The following is a 15621-nucleotide window of genomic DNA, read 5'->3' as shown; positions in this document are numbered from 1 at the left end:
TTTACACTTTCTAATGGTCCTTACTTTACTAGGAGAGTTGGTTACATAATGTATACTACTCACATTGACTCAAAACTCAGCCAATTTCTTAAACCCTTCAAGAAATTTATGGCAGACATAAAAATAACAAGAATATCACCCAGGAACTAAAAGAAATAAACCAACAGTTCTTAAAAAAAAACAAAACACAGCTATATTGAGCAAGGATTTATAAAAACTTATAATTTCTAGAAAACTGCTATATTTGACTTTAAGAATTTATGCGTATTTTCTCTTAACCTGCAATATCAATAGTGCAGGGAAGATGGCCAAAGGTAGAAATAACTGGTGTGATAAAAATAGGTCTGGATAGTGGAATATACTTAATTACATAAAATGATAGTCTATAGGATTTCTGATATTGCAAAGTTTGTGTAAAGAGTTAAGCTAAATTCTTTGTCTGCATTGCTTCAAAACATGATTATCTATTATTTAAGATAGTTGTGTTTGAGTGAAGACTTTTATTAGCAAACTGAATAAATTATTTTGCACCTAAATAATGCTCTATCTATATAAATCTCCAAACATTTGCTTTAATAATATTTTAAGAGAAAAACAATTATCTCAAGCCTTTACACTATTTTCTAAGAACCTCCACTCCAATAGAATGTTCTTTTCCACATCCTCAGAAGATGCCAGGATTCTCCTCTCTTTGTATGCTGTTTCCCAGCCCTTTTCCCCCCAATATTTTATAGTTTAACCTGGCCCACACTGTTCACCCAGCCCAGGGAATTCCATGAGACCCAGCCCCACCTAACTTGTGGGCCCACCCAAACTGTTTCCAGTGGCTTTTCCATGCAAACAACCTGTGTTGACTCATGCTTTAAACTCTCCAAAAACCTCTCAAAGAAGCAGCATCTGGCCTTGGGGTGCCACAAACCTCTTGCTAAGTGGCCCCAGGTCTGGCACTTGTAGCAACCAGCCTTGGTTGGCAGCATGACCTTTCATGACCACCTCCAAACTCAGCACAAGTAGCAATCATCTTCAGACTGCTTTGTAGTTCATGCCTGATGGGCCCAGGCAGCACACAGGTGGCGGTAGACCTTGGCCTGCACTTCCCAGGAGGCCACAGAACCACCTCCACAAGTGACATACTCAAGAGGAAAACTCAGTGGGTATCAGAACCCTGTGGAAGTAAGTCCTGCTCTGTGGGTTGGGCCCCTGCAGAGATGATCCTTCACTCTGGTTCCAACCAGTCCTTGCAGCCAGTTGAAGGTAAATCCCTCCAACTGATGGGCCAACAAGTAATCAAAGCTCAACTACAACAGGAGGGTGTACACAGGTGGCACACTTGGAGTGCCCAGCTCTGGTGATCAGGGAGGGAAGCTGTGCTACTAGATCCTACTGAACACCTACTACATAAAGTCATTTTACCAAGCCTCAGAGACATACCAGCTCTATCTAATATGTAGAAGCCAACATAGGGAGGCTGCTAACATGAGGAGACAAAGAAACATGTCCCAAATAAAAGAACAGAACAAAACTCTAGAAAAAGACATAAACAAAATGGAGACAAGCAATCTACCAACTGCAGAATTCAAAACACTGGTTATAAGGATGCTCAATTAACTTAGAGGAAGAATAGATGAACTAGTGAGAACATCAACAAAGAGATAGGAAACATAAAAATGGAACTAGATAACATAAAAAGAGAACCAGTCAGAAATGAAGAATACATTAACTGAAATGAAGAATACATTACAGGGGATCAACAGTGGAGTACATAAAGCAGAGGATCAAATCAGAGATTTGGAAGATAAGAAAGCAGAAAACACCCAACCAGAACAGAAAAAAAGAATCTAAAAATAATGAGGATAGTATAAGGAGCCTCTGGGACAACTTCAAGTGCACCAACATTCACATCATGGGGTACCAGAAGGAGAACAGAGAGAGAGCAAGGAATTGAAAACCTATGTGAAAAAATAATGATAAAAAACATCCCTTACCTGGTGAAGGAAATAGACTTTTAAGTCCAGGAAACACAGAGAGTCTCAAAGAAGAAGAACCCAAAGAGGCCAACACCAATACACATAAATTAAAATGCAAAAAGTTAAAAGACAAAGAGAGAATCTTAAAAGCAGCAAGAGAAAGGCAGTTAGTTATCCACAAGGGAGCTCCTATAAGACTGTCAGCTGATTTCTCATCACAAACTTTGCAGGCCCAAAGGGATTGGTAAGAAATATTCAGTGATGAAAAGCAAGGAGCTACAACCATAATTACCCTACCCAGCAAAGCTATCATTCAGAATGGAAGGACAGATAAAGAGCTTCCCAGACAAGAAAAAGCTAAAGGAGTTCAGCATCACTAAACCAGTATTACAAGAAATGTTAAAAGGTCTTCTTTAAGATTGGAGCAGGGGTTGGGGGAATAGATGAAAAAGGTGAAGGAATTAAGAAGTACAAATAGATAGTTACAGAATAGTCATGGAGATGTAAAGTACAGCATAGGAAATATAGTCAATAATATTGCAATAACTATGTATAGTATAGTGGGTACCAGATTTATCAGGGTGAAAACTTAGTGATAATGGTGACTAGTTATTGGGTTGTACACCTGGAATTAATGTAGTAGTGTATGTCAACTGTAATTGAAAAAAAATACTTAAAGTAAAAAATATATATTTAATAACAAAATTTTGAGTATATATCTAAAATGTACATGTATCTTAATTTATATACACATACTATTATTCTAATCTATTATTGATATTGTAAAACATACATAACATACATAAAATGTCAATTGAAAAGGTTGACATCAAGATGAATTGAAAAGAAAACTGCTTCTGCTTTGTCCTTGCATCCATAACACAGGTAATACTTCCAAACCAAATACACTGTTTATGTATAAGATAGATCATCCAACTTCAAGAAGCTTGCTGAATATATTTTCCAACTTTTTGTAGTTGTTGCTGTTAGTGGAGCTGACTGAGTGTACAAGGGTTTACTCTGGGTTTTGTATGGAAACAAGGTCACTGTCTCCACTACTTTGCTAAAATAACATTTTTGCTGTGATAGATGGGCAAACCCCCATGCTTAATTTTCCTTTTAAAATTCAGACAGATCCTCTGATCTCTGTCAGTCAGTTTTCTCATTTTGTAGTGTGTGATGCCTTAATAAAAGAGAGCTTTTATTTAAATACTAGAGGCCCGGTGCACAAAATTCGTGCACAGGGGGAGGGGTGTCTGTCAGCCCACCCTGCACCCTCTCCAATCTGGGACCCCTCGAGTGATGTCCGACTGCCCGTTTAGGCCCGATCCCACCAGGATCGGGCCTAAACGGGCAGTCGGACATCCCTATCACAATCCAGGACTGCTGGCTCCCAACTGCTCGCCTGCCTGCCTTCCTGATTGCCCCTAACCACTTCTGCCTGCCAGCCTGATCACCCCCTAACCACTCCCCTGCCAGCCTGATTGATGCCTAACTGATCCCCTGCCAGCCTGTTTGCCCCTAACTGCCCTCACCTGCAGGCCTGGTCACCCCTAACTGCCCTCCCCTGCAAGCCTGATCACCCCTAACTGCCCTCCCCTGCAGGCCTGGTAACCCCTAACTGCCCTCCCCTGCAGGCCTGGTCAACCCCAACTGCTCTCCCCTGCAGGCCTGGGTCCCTCCCAACTGCCTTTCCCTGCAGGCCTGGGTCCCTCCCAACTGCCTTTCCCTGCAAGCCTGGTCGCCCCCAACTTCCCTACTCTGCCGGCCTGATCACCCACAACTGCCCTCCCTTGCAGGCCTGGTCCCTCCCAACTGCCCTCCCTTGCTGGCCATCTTGTGGTGGCCATCTTGTGTCCACATGGGGGCAGGATCTTTGACCACATGGGGGCAGCCATCTTGTGTGTTGGAGTGATGGTCAATCTGCATATTACTCTTTTATTAGATAGGATAGAGGTCTGGTGCACAGGTGGGGGCCAGCTGGTTTGCCCTGAAGGGTGTCCTGGATCAGAGTGGGGATTCCCTTGGGGCGTGGGGGCGGCCTGGGCAAGGGGCCTGTGGTGGTTTGCAGGCTGGCCACGACCCCTGGCGACCCAAGCAGAGGCCCTGGTATCTGGGGTTTATTTATCTTCTACAATTGAAACTTTGTAGCCTGGAGCAGAGCCAAGCCTTCTGCTTGCTCTGAGGCGGCAGCCATTTCTGTTGGGATTTATGTATTTCTATAATTGAAACTTTGTAGCCTTAAGCAGAGGCCTAGGCCGGCCAGGGCTGCAGAAGCTTGGCTTCCTCCATCGCCACGGGCAACCCTAGCCTCCTGCTCTTTCCAGCTTTGTGGCTGCCGCCATTTCTATTTGGATTTATGTATCTTCTATCATTGAAACTTTGTAGCCTTGAGTGGAGGCCTAGGCTGGCAAGGGCAGGTGGAAAGCTTGGCTTCCTCCATTGCCCGGGAAACCCAAGCCTCTCTCCTGCTCTCTGTGGCCGTAGCCATCTTGGTTGGGTTTATTTGCATATTCGCTCATGATTGGCTGGTGGGCGTGGCTTGTGGGTGTAGCGGAGGTGTGGTCAATTTGCATATTACTCTTTTATTAGATAGGACTAGAGACCTGGTGCACGAAATTCATGCATGAGTAGGGTTCCTAGGCCTGGCCGGCGATCAGGGCCAATCGGGGCCTTCCAGCTGCTGGCCGGGGCCTTCCTTCATTCTGTGCCGCCTCCTGGTGGTCAGCACATGTCATAGCAAGCCATCAGTCTCCTGGTCCAACTCCCGCGGGGACAATTTGCATATTAGGCTTTTATACACTCTGAGTAGCCAGATTATTATGATCTCTGAACGCATAATAATCTGGCCACTCAGTGTGTGTGTGTGTGTGTGTGTGTGTGTGTGTGTATTAGAGGCCCGGTGCATGAATTCGTGCATGGGTGGGGTCCGGCCAGCCTGGCTAGGGAGAGGGAACATGGGCGGTTGGCCGGCCTGCCTGCTGGTTGAACTCCTGGTCGAGGGGACAATTTGCAAATTAGCCTTTTATTATATAGGACAGGGGTCCTCAAACTACGGCCCGCGGGCCACATGCGGCCCGCCGAGGACATTTATCCGGCCTGCCAGGTGCTGCTGCCTGTCCTGCTTAGCAGCCGACTCGTCCTGGGCCCGCAGTGCGCATAGGAATTTGTTCATAGTTTTTTTTAAAAAACTATAGTCTGGCCCTCCAACGGTCTGAGGGACAGTGAACTGGCCCCCTGTTTAAAAAGTTTGAGGACCCCTGATATAGGATATACACTGAGTGGCCAGATTATTATGCGTTCAGAGATCATAATAATCTGGCCACTCAGTGTATATAGATAGGCAATTCTTCTTCTTAGATTTCTAACTCAAACTAGGCATGATAATCTATAATAACAAAAGGCTAATATGCAAATGGTCATCACATCCTCACACATAATGACCGATCAGCAGGAGGCTGCATCCCTCCCTGCCCGGCACCGGCCGGGGACATGACTGATGCTAACTGATGCTGCATTCCCACCTGGCAGGGCTTGACAGGGGACCTGAGGCCACACCCCCCCCCGCCCGGCGGGGCTTGATGGGAGACCTGAGGCCGCACCTTCCCCCCTCCCCCCCCGCAGGGCTTGACAGGGAACCTGAGGCCACAGCCCCCACCCAGCACTGGGCTGGGGGACCTGTCCAGCGGGGCTTGACGGGGGTGGGGCTGGCTGGGTCTGGGTCTCACCCAGTGGGGTGGGGCCGACTGGGTCTTGGTCTAGCATGATTTCAAGGCACACGCAGGTGGGCAGGGACTTGACTCTGGGTCCCGCAGCATGCCCCAGACTCTGATAGGAGGGAGATTTTCATATACATTTTACTAATTTTCTTTCATCTCTGACACTTCTATTGTAGAGAAAGGGCAAATAGCAATATTAAAATATTTCCTCTAATTAATTCCCTTTTAATGTGTATGAATTTTGTGCACCAGGCCACTAGTTTATAAATAAAAGCCTAATATGCAAATTGTCCCTGCAGGAGTTCGACCTGTAGACCAGGAGTTCGATCGCTCACTATGATGTGCGCTGACCACCAGGGCGCAGTGCAGAATGAAGGAAGGCCCCAGCCAGCAGCTGGAAAGCCCCAATTGGCCCTGATTGCCGGCCAGGCCTAGGGACTCTACCCATGCACGAATTTCAAGCAACGGGCCTCTAGTTATAAATATTATTAATGTAATGGGACATTTAATTACTATGCAAAAATAGAGTAAGAAATAAGATGGAAAATATTAGTAAACATTGCAGTCATGAGAACCATTTCATAACTGATACCTTGTTTTCAATAACAGAAGTTATCCAGGTGTCACGCTTATGAGTATATACAATAATATTTTCATAGCCATCCATTACTTTGGCATCGCCTTTGTTAAGGACAGATTTGCAAATGGCCTTCTCAAGTTGCCCACTGCATGGCTCCATATGGACAGCTTTCATTCTTGGCTTGCATTTGTCTGCATAGATATCGATGACAAATGGGCATGCCTGATATAAAAGAAAAAGCAAACCTTATTTTAGCCTTCTGACAGAATTTAAATAAATTTATTATTAATACTAGAGGCCCAGTGCATGAAATTCATGCGGGGGAGGGGGGTTGTCCCTCAGCCCAGCCTGCACCGTCTCCAATCCAGGACCCCTCAGGGATCAGGCCTAAATCAGCAGTTGGACATCCCTCTTGCAATCCAGGACCGCTGGCTCCTAACCACTCGCCTGCCTGCCTGCCAGATCACCCCAAACCACTCTGCCTGCCTGCCTGCCTGATCACCTCTAACTGCCTCTGCCTACTGGCCTGATGCCCCTAACTGCTCCCCTGCTGACCTGATCAACCCAAGCTGCTCCCCTGCCGGCCTAATTGCCCCATCTGCTCCCCTGCCGGCCTGATCTCGCCTCTAACTGCTTGCTCCCCTGAGCTGGCCTGATCGCTCCCCTAACTGCTTGCTCCCCCACGGCGGCCTGATCTTGCCCCTAACTACTTGCTCCCCCATGCTGGCCTGGTCTCGCCCCTAACTGCTTGCTCCCCTACTGGCCTGCTTGCCCATAACTGTTTGCTCCCCTGCCGGCCTGATTGCCCCTAACAGCCTCTGCCTCGGCCCCCACTACCATAGCTTTGTCCGGAAGGACATCGGACGTCCAGAAGACGTCCAGTCAATCTGGTCTAATTAGCATATTACCCTTAGTATAGATGTTTACCATATGATTTAAGAAGATACACTACACTTCCTAGCTTGTCCTTCAGATGCACTTTTAGAAGAAAATTTTAGTACTATAAATTTAGTGATAAAAAAGCTTAAAATTCTGATTTTTGGTTAGCATATTAGTGGATAATATTCACAGAAAAGGAAAGAAAACTATAACCTCTAGCAAATCAGTAACACTTCCTTAAACCATTGTACCACTCTTCCATTTGTTTTAAAGCTAATTCGTGTCATATTACTTATTTAATACCCTTTTCTAACTTTAAGGGCATAGAAATAACTCATCAAAGGGCTCTAAAAGAATTATGTTTACAAATGAAACTTAATGGGTGGATAAAGAGTACTGAAAAGAACTAAATGTATAAAAACAAACGAACAGTTCCAAGTTAATGTAAAAGCACCTTTAAAATCCGAGGCCTAAAAATGTTTTGTGCTTTTGGAAATGGATTTTTCTAATGTCTACCTTTCGGTCTTTACCACAGCCTACAAGTTGCCTTTGCCTCTCCATCCAACCCAGTCTTCTGCCTCCCTATATTCCAGCTACTCCGATCTTTCAGGCTCTATAACAACTGAAGCTCATTCCTATGTTACAGCCTTAATACAGGGTGGGACAAAATAGGTTTATAGTTGTGAGCACACGAAACAAGAGTTTATCCTTGTATTATTATTTATTAACTAGAGGCCCGGTGCACGAAATTCATGCATGGGGGGGTGTCCCTCAGCCCAGCCTGCACCCTCTCCAATCTGGGACCCCTTGGTGGGTGTCTGACTGCTGGTTGATCTTGCCCCTAACTGCTTGCTCCCCCGCGCCAGCCTGATCTTGCCCCTAACTGCTTGCTCCCCTGCGATGGCCTGATCTTGCCCCTAACTGCTTGCTCCCCGATGCCAGCCTGATCGCCCCTAACTGCTCTCCCCCGCCAGCATGATCACCCCTAACCACCTCTGCCTCGGCCCTGCCCACCATGGCTTTGTCCGGAAGGACATCGGATGTCCAGAAGATGTCCTGTCGACCTGGTTTAATTAGCATATTACCATTTTATTAGTATAGATGATTGTATTATTTTCCAAATGAACAACTGTAAACCTACTTTTGCTCCCTCCCTTCCCCATATGTAATGTTCTCTCTGCTTGGAAGATTCTTTTCATCTTTTTACATGGGTACCTCTGCTCCTCCTTCAGGTTAAAGTTTAAGTTATCTCTGCAGAAAGAGCTGCTCTTATTTCCCAATCTCCTTCATTCCCCTCCTGTTCTCTACTTTGACCTCTAGCTTATATTTTTTGAAAACACTTTTGAAATGATTTTTTTTGTATTTAATTAATTATTCTCCTTGAGGACAGAAATTTTGACTATTTTATTCGTCATTGTATTCTCAGTGCCTATTTATTAGAGGCTTATCACATATAGGCATCCAAAAAATAATTACTGAATAAGTAAGTAAATTTATACATACTGATGGTCATCTTTTTATTTGGGGAACAAAAGATAAAAGCCTGAAATTAGTTGAGCATTGACACACATTTTTACTAAAATTTAAAAAATATATCTTAATGATTCCAACCTTTACCAATAATAAATTTATTGGGGTCTCATCATCCTTTGAATTTCCACTGTATATATTTTTTTACCTTTTGAATTTCCAATGATGTGAATATATTATATAGTAAATAAATGAATAAAATTTAAATTTAAAAAGTTTTATCTCGAAAATCCTTTTTGCCTATGATTTCAAAGGTCAATGACATCAGTAAATGCTATAAAATGTTTTAAATTACTCTTAACTAATTTCTCTATTAAGTGAAAGCATGTACAACAGATGCAATATTATTCATAATTAGATTCTGATTTTGTACCATGGTTAAAATGTGGGGTTCAGTGAATGTTAGGTTAAAGTAGGATATAAAAGTGATTGTAATTATTTACCTCCTATCTATAATAATAAAAGCACAATATGCTAATTAGACTGGATGTCCTTCCAGATGACCTTCCAGACAAAGCTGGGGCTGCAAGGGAAGCCCGGGTCCCGGTTACCTGCTGGCAGCCGGAGGGAAGCCTGGGTCCCAGGTGCCAGAGGGAAGCCAGGGTCCTGGATCCCAGAGGGAAGCCAGTGCTGGCAGCCAGGGAAAGGAAAGCCTATTCTTGCATGAATTTCATGCATCGGGCCTCTAGTTATTAATAACAACAAAAAAGTACAGACAACTTTTCAAAAAACAGGTTTATAAGGGATTTTGAATAATATCAAAACTAAGAATTAAACCAAAGTCTCAATACACTCAAAACTCAAAATTTGTTGGTACTAATGTTACCCTAAGATGATTTATATATAGAAAGAACATAAACTATTTTTAATTTTAAGAATATAAACAAAACTAGTTATCTAATTTGTGGCCTGAAACTCTTAAATTTTTTATTTTAAACCTAACACAAAAATATAGAATTTAAGAAGTAGGACTTAGCCCTAGCTGGTTTGGCTCAGTGGATAGAGCGTCCCCCTGCAAACTGAAGGTTCTAAGTTTGATTCTGACCAATGGTATATGCCCAGATTGCGGGCTCAGTTCCCAGTAGGGGGCGTGCAGGAGGCAGTCTATCAGTGATTCTCTCTCATCATTGATGTTTCTATCTCTTTCTCCCTCTCTCTTCCTCTCGGAAATCAATAAAAAAAATATTAATAAAAAAGAAGTAGGGCCTAATTTTTATTATTCCTTTGGATTATTACAAGTCTTATTCAACTTCTGTACCTATCATGTTAATGAGTAATAATGATAGCTAACACATACACAGTGCTTTAAATAAGTAAAGCACTGCCACAAGAAGCATCCTTTGTCAAAAAAATCAGAATTCCAGTTTTCATCTAGACACATTCCCCTTATTCTGAGCCTTTATTCTGTCAGGACAAAGAGTTTCCCCATAGAAATGAGACTTTAGCAACTCAAATAGCCATCACCAATTAAGAAATATAATTTTTTAGATTACAATTTTTTTCTGCATATCAAATGTTCAAACTCCTTTGTTCCTGAATGTTTATAGTAACTAAATTTCAGCTCAAAATAGGAATTTTCATAAACTAGCAAAAATGTGCTGTTGCACCCAGGATTCATTCATATGCTAAAGTTCAAGAATTTCAGTGCCCAATTTAAAAGTCATGTATTGGGAAAATGTTCATGGGGTAAAATATTATGTACATTAAACCCACAATAAAAATTTTAGATTGCTTTACCTCTGTTAATTCCAGAGCTTTATTGTAGCCCATTGAGAGTAGAGTTACCCAGAGGTCACGAGGATCTCCTTCACGATCATTAGCTTCCATTAGATTCAGATCCATAAAGCCCTGTCTTGTTAGTTCATTCTTCTTTGTATCAAAATTCTCTGTCAAAACAACCAAAAGTTCTTCCTTATATAATATAAATTTCATACATTTAATAAAAAGTCTATCTTTTGTTATTCATAAATGTTTATTTTAAAGGAGACCTTATGAATCCGTGAGCCATGTGAAAGTGGAATGACTCAAAACATGCCGGGTAACTCAGTTGGTTAGCATTGTCCCAATATGTCAAGGTTGTGGGTTTGATCTCTGATGAGGACACATACAAGAATCAACTAATGAATGCATAAATAAGTGGAACAACAAATTGATCCACTTATTGATATTTCTCTTTCTCTCCCTTCCTCTCGAAAGAAAGGAAGAAAGGGAGGGGGAAGGTAAGGAAGGAGAGAGAAAGAAAGAAGACAACTATTTTAAAAAAAAAATGCTTGAGTCTAATTTCCCACAACTCAGCTTAATAACCATCACAATGCATGCTTTAGTTTTTAAACAAAATCTGAAGTTATAAATAATGCAAATATATTCCAAAATTAAAGGAAATTGTAATAACAGGTAAATTCTAGCCTGCCTGCTTATGTAGAGCAGATACTATTATGTATTTCAAAAAAATTAAAATGCTTCATATATATTTGCCACTTGAAACCAGCAGAACTTGGATAGATTTGATGTAATAACCCCCAAAAGGGTGATGAGGATGTGCCAGATTTAAGGAGACTGCTATATGCCTAATTACTCTTATTTTAACCGAATTGTCCCCTTAAAAAACTGTTAGATAACAGGAAACACTTTGGAGTTCATGAATGTCCCAAATATAAGTATGTCCATTTAAATATTATTTGCAAGCAAAATTAAATCCACCCAAAAGTATCTAAATATGTGTAATTCCTAAATTTATCTATAATATAGATAATAAACAGCTACTCATTATGAATTACTAGAGGCCTGGTGCATGAAATTTGTGCATTGGGGGGTGTCCCTCAGCCCAGCCTGCACCCTCTCCAATCTGGGACCCCATGGGGGATGTCCGATTGCCAGTTTAGGCCCGATCCCTCACAATCTGGGATTGCGAGCTCCTAACCACTCACCTGCCTGACTGCCTGATTACCCCTAACCACTCTGCCTGCCAGCCTGATAGCCCCCTAACCGCTCCCCTGCTGACCTGATTGGCACCTAACTGCTCCCCTGCAAGCCTGATCACCTCCAACTGCCCTCCCCTGCAGGCCCAATTGTCCCCAACTGCCCTCCCTCCCCTGCAGGCTTGGTCGCCCCCAAGTGCCCTCTCCTGCAGGCCTGGTTGCCCCCAACTGCCCTCCCCTGCAGGCCTGGTTCCCCCCAACTGCCCTCCTCTGCTGGCCCGATCACCCCCAACTGCCCTCCCCTGCAGGCCTGGTTGCCCCCAACTGCCCTCCCCTGCCAGCCATCTTGTGACAATGTGGGTGTGGCCATATTGTGGTGGCCATCTTGTGATGATGTGGGGCAGCCATATTGTGATGACATGGGGGTGCCCATCTTGTGACGACATGGGGCGGCCATTTTGTGATGCGAGGGCATGAGGGTCAATTTGCATATTACCTCCTTATTATATAGGGTATTCTGTTAACTGCCCTAGCAACAAGAAAGATTCCATTTTCCAACTCCTATCTGTAATATACCCAAGGCAAATGGGTACTCTTATTTGAGATATCCCTTTTGTATGCATTATAGTAAGAAAAGCAGCAGAGACATGACTGTTTAAAAGTAGATGACTGAATAATAGTTTAAAATATTTAGAGTTTGGAAAATGTCTCATAACTTTTACAAGAAAAAAAAAGAAGATTAAATTTGATCATAGAAATGGTAGCCACTAAAATGGAGGTTGGAGCTACTTATGCAGTAAAGCAAAATGAAAAATATTAATATTTGATATATAATCCAAAGAAATTATTACTTTCAAAAATGTATCCAGATACTGTACTATAAAGACTATTAAAACTAATCTACTTTTAAAACTTAAAATTATCAATCCTCCATTAAATTTTTAAAAATGTGTTAACATACCCAACTTTAAGACTTACTTTAAAGCTACAATAATCAAGACAATGTGATAATGGCAAAAAATCAAACAAAATGATCAGTGGACTTGAATAGAGATCTCAGAAATAGACCCATACAAATATATGCAATGTTTGACAAAGGAGCAAAGTCAGTTCAATGGAGTAAGGATAGTCTTCTCAAAAAGTGGTGCCGAAACAACTGGACATCTATATGGAAAAAAAAATAATTCTAGACAAGGATCTTACATCTTCCACAAAAATGAATTAAAATGGACCATAGACCCAAAAGGGTCATAGTCTCAAAACACAAGTCTATAAAACTTCAAGATGACAGAAGAAAACCTGAGTGAACTTGTGTATATCTGTGAGTTTTTAGCTACAACACCAAATGCATGATCCATGAAAAAAAAATTGATAAATGGAACTTCACTAAAATTAAAAACTTCTGCCCTGTGAAGGACACTATTAAGAAAATGAAAATACAAGCCACAGATTGGGAGAAAATACTTGTAAAACATATATCCGATAAAGACTTGTATCCAATATATACTAAGAACTCAACAATAAGGAAACAAATATCTTAATTAAAAAATGGACAAAAGATCTGAACAGACACCTCAACGAAGAAAATATGCAGATGGCAAAGAAGCATATGAAAAGATACTCGATGTTATATTTCATTAAGTAACTGCAAAATAAAACAACAATGAAATACCACTACACACATATTAGAATGGCTAAATCCAAAAAACTGACAATACCAAATGTTGCATGGTACAACAGGATTCATTGCTGGTGTGAATGCAAATGGTACAGTCACTTTGGAAAACAATTTGACACTTCTTTCAAAGTTAAACACCGGTTTACTATGCCAGTGGTCGGCAAACTGCGGCTCGCAAGCCGCATTTTGCCACTTTGTTGATTAATGAGTTTGCCGACCACTGTACTATGCTATACAGCAATACCATTTCATTACTGTACCATTCATTAACTGAAACGATTGAAATGAGTTGAAAATTATGTACACACAAAAATCTGCGCATTATTTATAACAACTATATTCATTATTGCCAAAAAGTGGAAGTAATCAAGATGTCCTTTAATAGGTGAATAAACAAACTGTGGTACTTTCAAACAACAAAATATAATTCAGCGCTAAAAAGAAATGAACTATCAAGCCTTGAAAAGACATAAAGGAAACTAAATGCATATTGAGAAGTGAAAGAGGAGAGTCTGAAAAGGCTATGTATTGTATGATATTCTAACAAGACAATACTCTGGAAGAGGCAAAACTATAGAGACAATAAAAAAATCAGTGGTTGCCAAAAGTTTGGAGGGAGGAATAGGTAGATAAATAGGTGCAGTATAGAGGATTTTTAGGGCAATGAAAGATTCTGTAATGCCAGATTCATGAAATTATGTATTTGTCAAAATCCAAAGAACTGTACAACACAATATAATCCTAATCTAAACTATGGATTTTAGTTAATAATGATGTACCAGTATTGATTCATCAATTTTAACAAATGTACCATACTAATTAATACAACATGTTTATAATAGGGAGAACTGGTAGAGGGGGGAGAAAAGATACATGGATTATCTATTTAATTTTTACTATAAACCTAAAACTTCTCTAAAAATAAAATAAAGGCACATTTAAGTCTAACAAGAGTTTACTAAAATGATCTTACAGATAAATAATGTTTTCTTATTATCAAGGAAAAGGATAAAATTAATATTATATATGACTAAAAATATAAACATTTCAGAATCTAAAAAGCCTGTTTCTTTGTAGTATTATTAATGTTGGTAAAGGAGACATTCCCCCCAAATCACTTTTTAAGTCAACCATTCTTGGGTATTTTTTATAGCATGGTGCTTAAGGTTCTGGAGTCTGACTGCCTAGGTTTGAAATTCAGCTGTGAAATTTTTTGCTGTCTAACCATGCTCAAGTGGCTTATCCTCTTTTATTCTGATTCCTTATTTGTAAAATGAGAATAATAGCACATATCTCAGAGAGTTGATATGTGGAAGTGCTTCCACCTAGTACATGATAAGTTTTCAAAAAACGTTAACTATCAACTCTACCAATTTAATTAAATTATTAAACAAATTATATTTATCAATAACTTTATAGTAAGAAAATCCTAATTATGAATCACTCTTATGGACTATGGTCTAGTGCAAACGATAGAGAATTGAAAGGTTATATCATTAAAGTTACAAGATAATAGCATCATTCTAAAAATAATACACTTAAGTGCATTATCAATCTTGTTAAGCAAAATTTAATATTATAAGTCAATATAGATTTCTTATTATTGATTATACTATATAAACTTTCAGTTTAAAAGAGATACATTTTTAAAAACCCTTTTTTCCATTTTTTTTATTGTTTAAAGTTTTACGTATATTAGTACATATATCTCTTTTTTTCCACATTGACCTTCCCCCAGCCTCCCCTACCCCCTGTCGCGTGCCCTCATCCCACCCCCACCCCCCAGTGTCTTGTGTCCATTGGTGTGCTTATATGCATGCATACAAGTCCTTTGGTTGATCTCTTTCCCCCCCCCCCTCTCCAACACTCCCCAGCCTTCCCACTGTAATTTGACAGTCTCGTGCTTTACTGCCTCTGTATCTTTTTGTTCATCAGGTTATAATGTTCTTTATTTTCCATAAATGAGTGAGATCATATGGTATTTTTCTTTCATTGCATGGCTTATTTCACTTAACATAATGCTCTCCAGGTCCATCCATGCTGGGGCAAATGGTAAGAGTTCCTTCTTTTTTATAGCCGCTTAGTATTCCATTGTGTAGATGCACCATAGTTTACTAATCCACTCATCTGCTGATGGGCATTTAGGCTGTTTCCAAATCTTAGCTATGGTGAATTGTGCTGCTATGAACATAGGGGTGCATATATCCTTTCTGATTGGTGTTTCTAGTTTCTTGGGGTATATTCCTAGAAGTGGGATTACTGAGTCAAATGGGAGTTCCATTTTTAGTTTTTTGAGGAAACTCCATACTATTCTCCACAGTGGCTGCACCAGTCTGCATTCCCACCAGCA

The 15621-nt window shown here is 40.9% G+C and overlaps 1 protein-coding gene across 1 annotated transcript in view; it reads right to left on the bottom strand.

The window, feature by feature from the left end:
• The window catches only part of EFCAB7 (EF-hand calcium binding domain 7), a 56069-nt gene that overhangs the window by 3221 nt on the left and 37227 nt on the right, over positions 1–15621 (bottom strand). Inside the window, exons 11-12 of the mRNA XM_080656027.1 lie at positions 10413–10561; positions 6279–6488 (exon numbers count right to left, since the gene is read on the bottom strand). Of these exons, the coding sequence (XP_080512153.1) occupies positions 6279–6488; positions 10413–10561 (359 nt within the window). The remainder of the gene's footprint in view (positions 1–6278; positions 6489–10412; positions 10562–15621) is intronic.

This window comes from Plecotus auritus, assembly GCF_963455305.1.
Source record: "Plecotus auritus genome assembly, chromosome: 2".
Taxonomy (NCBI): domain Eukaryota; kingdom Metazoa; phylum Chordata; class Mammalia; order Chiroptera; family Vespertilionidae; genus Plecotus; species Plecotus auritus.
Note: the sequence above shows the minus strand (reverse complement) of the source record. Positions and strands in the feature narration are given on the sequence as shown.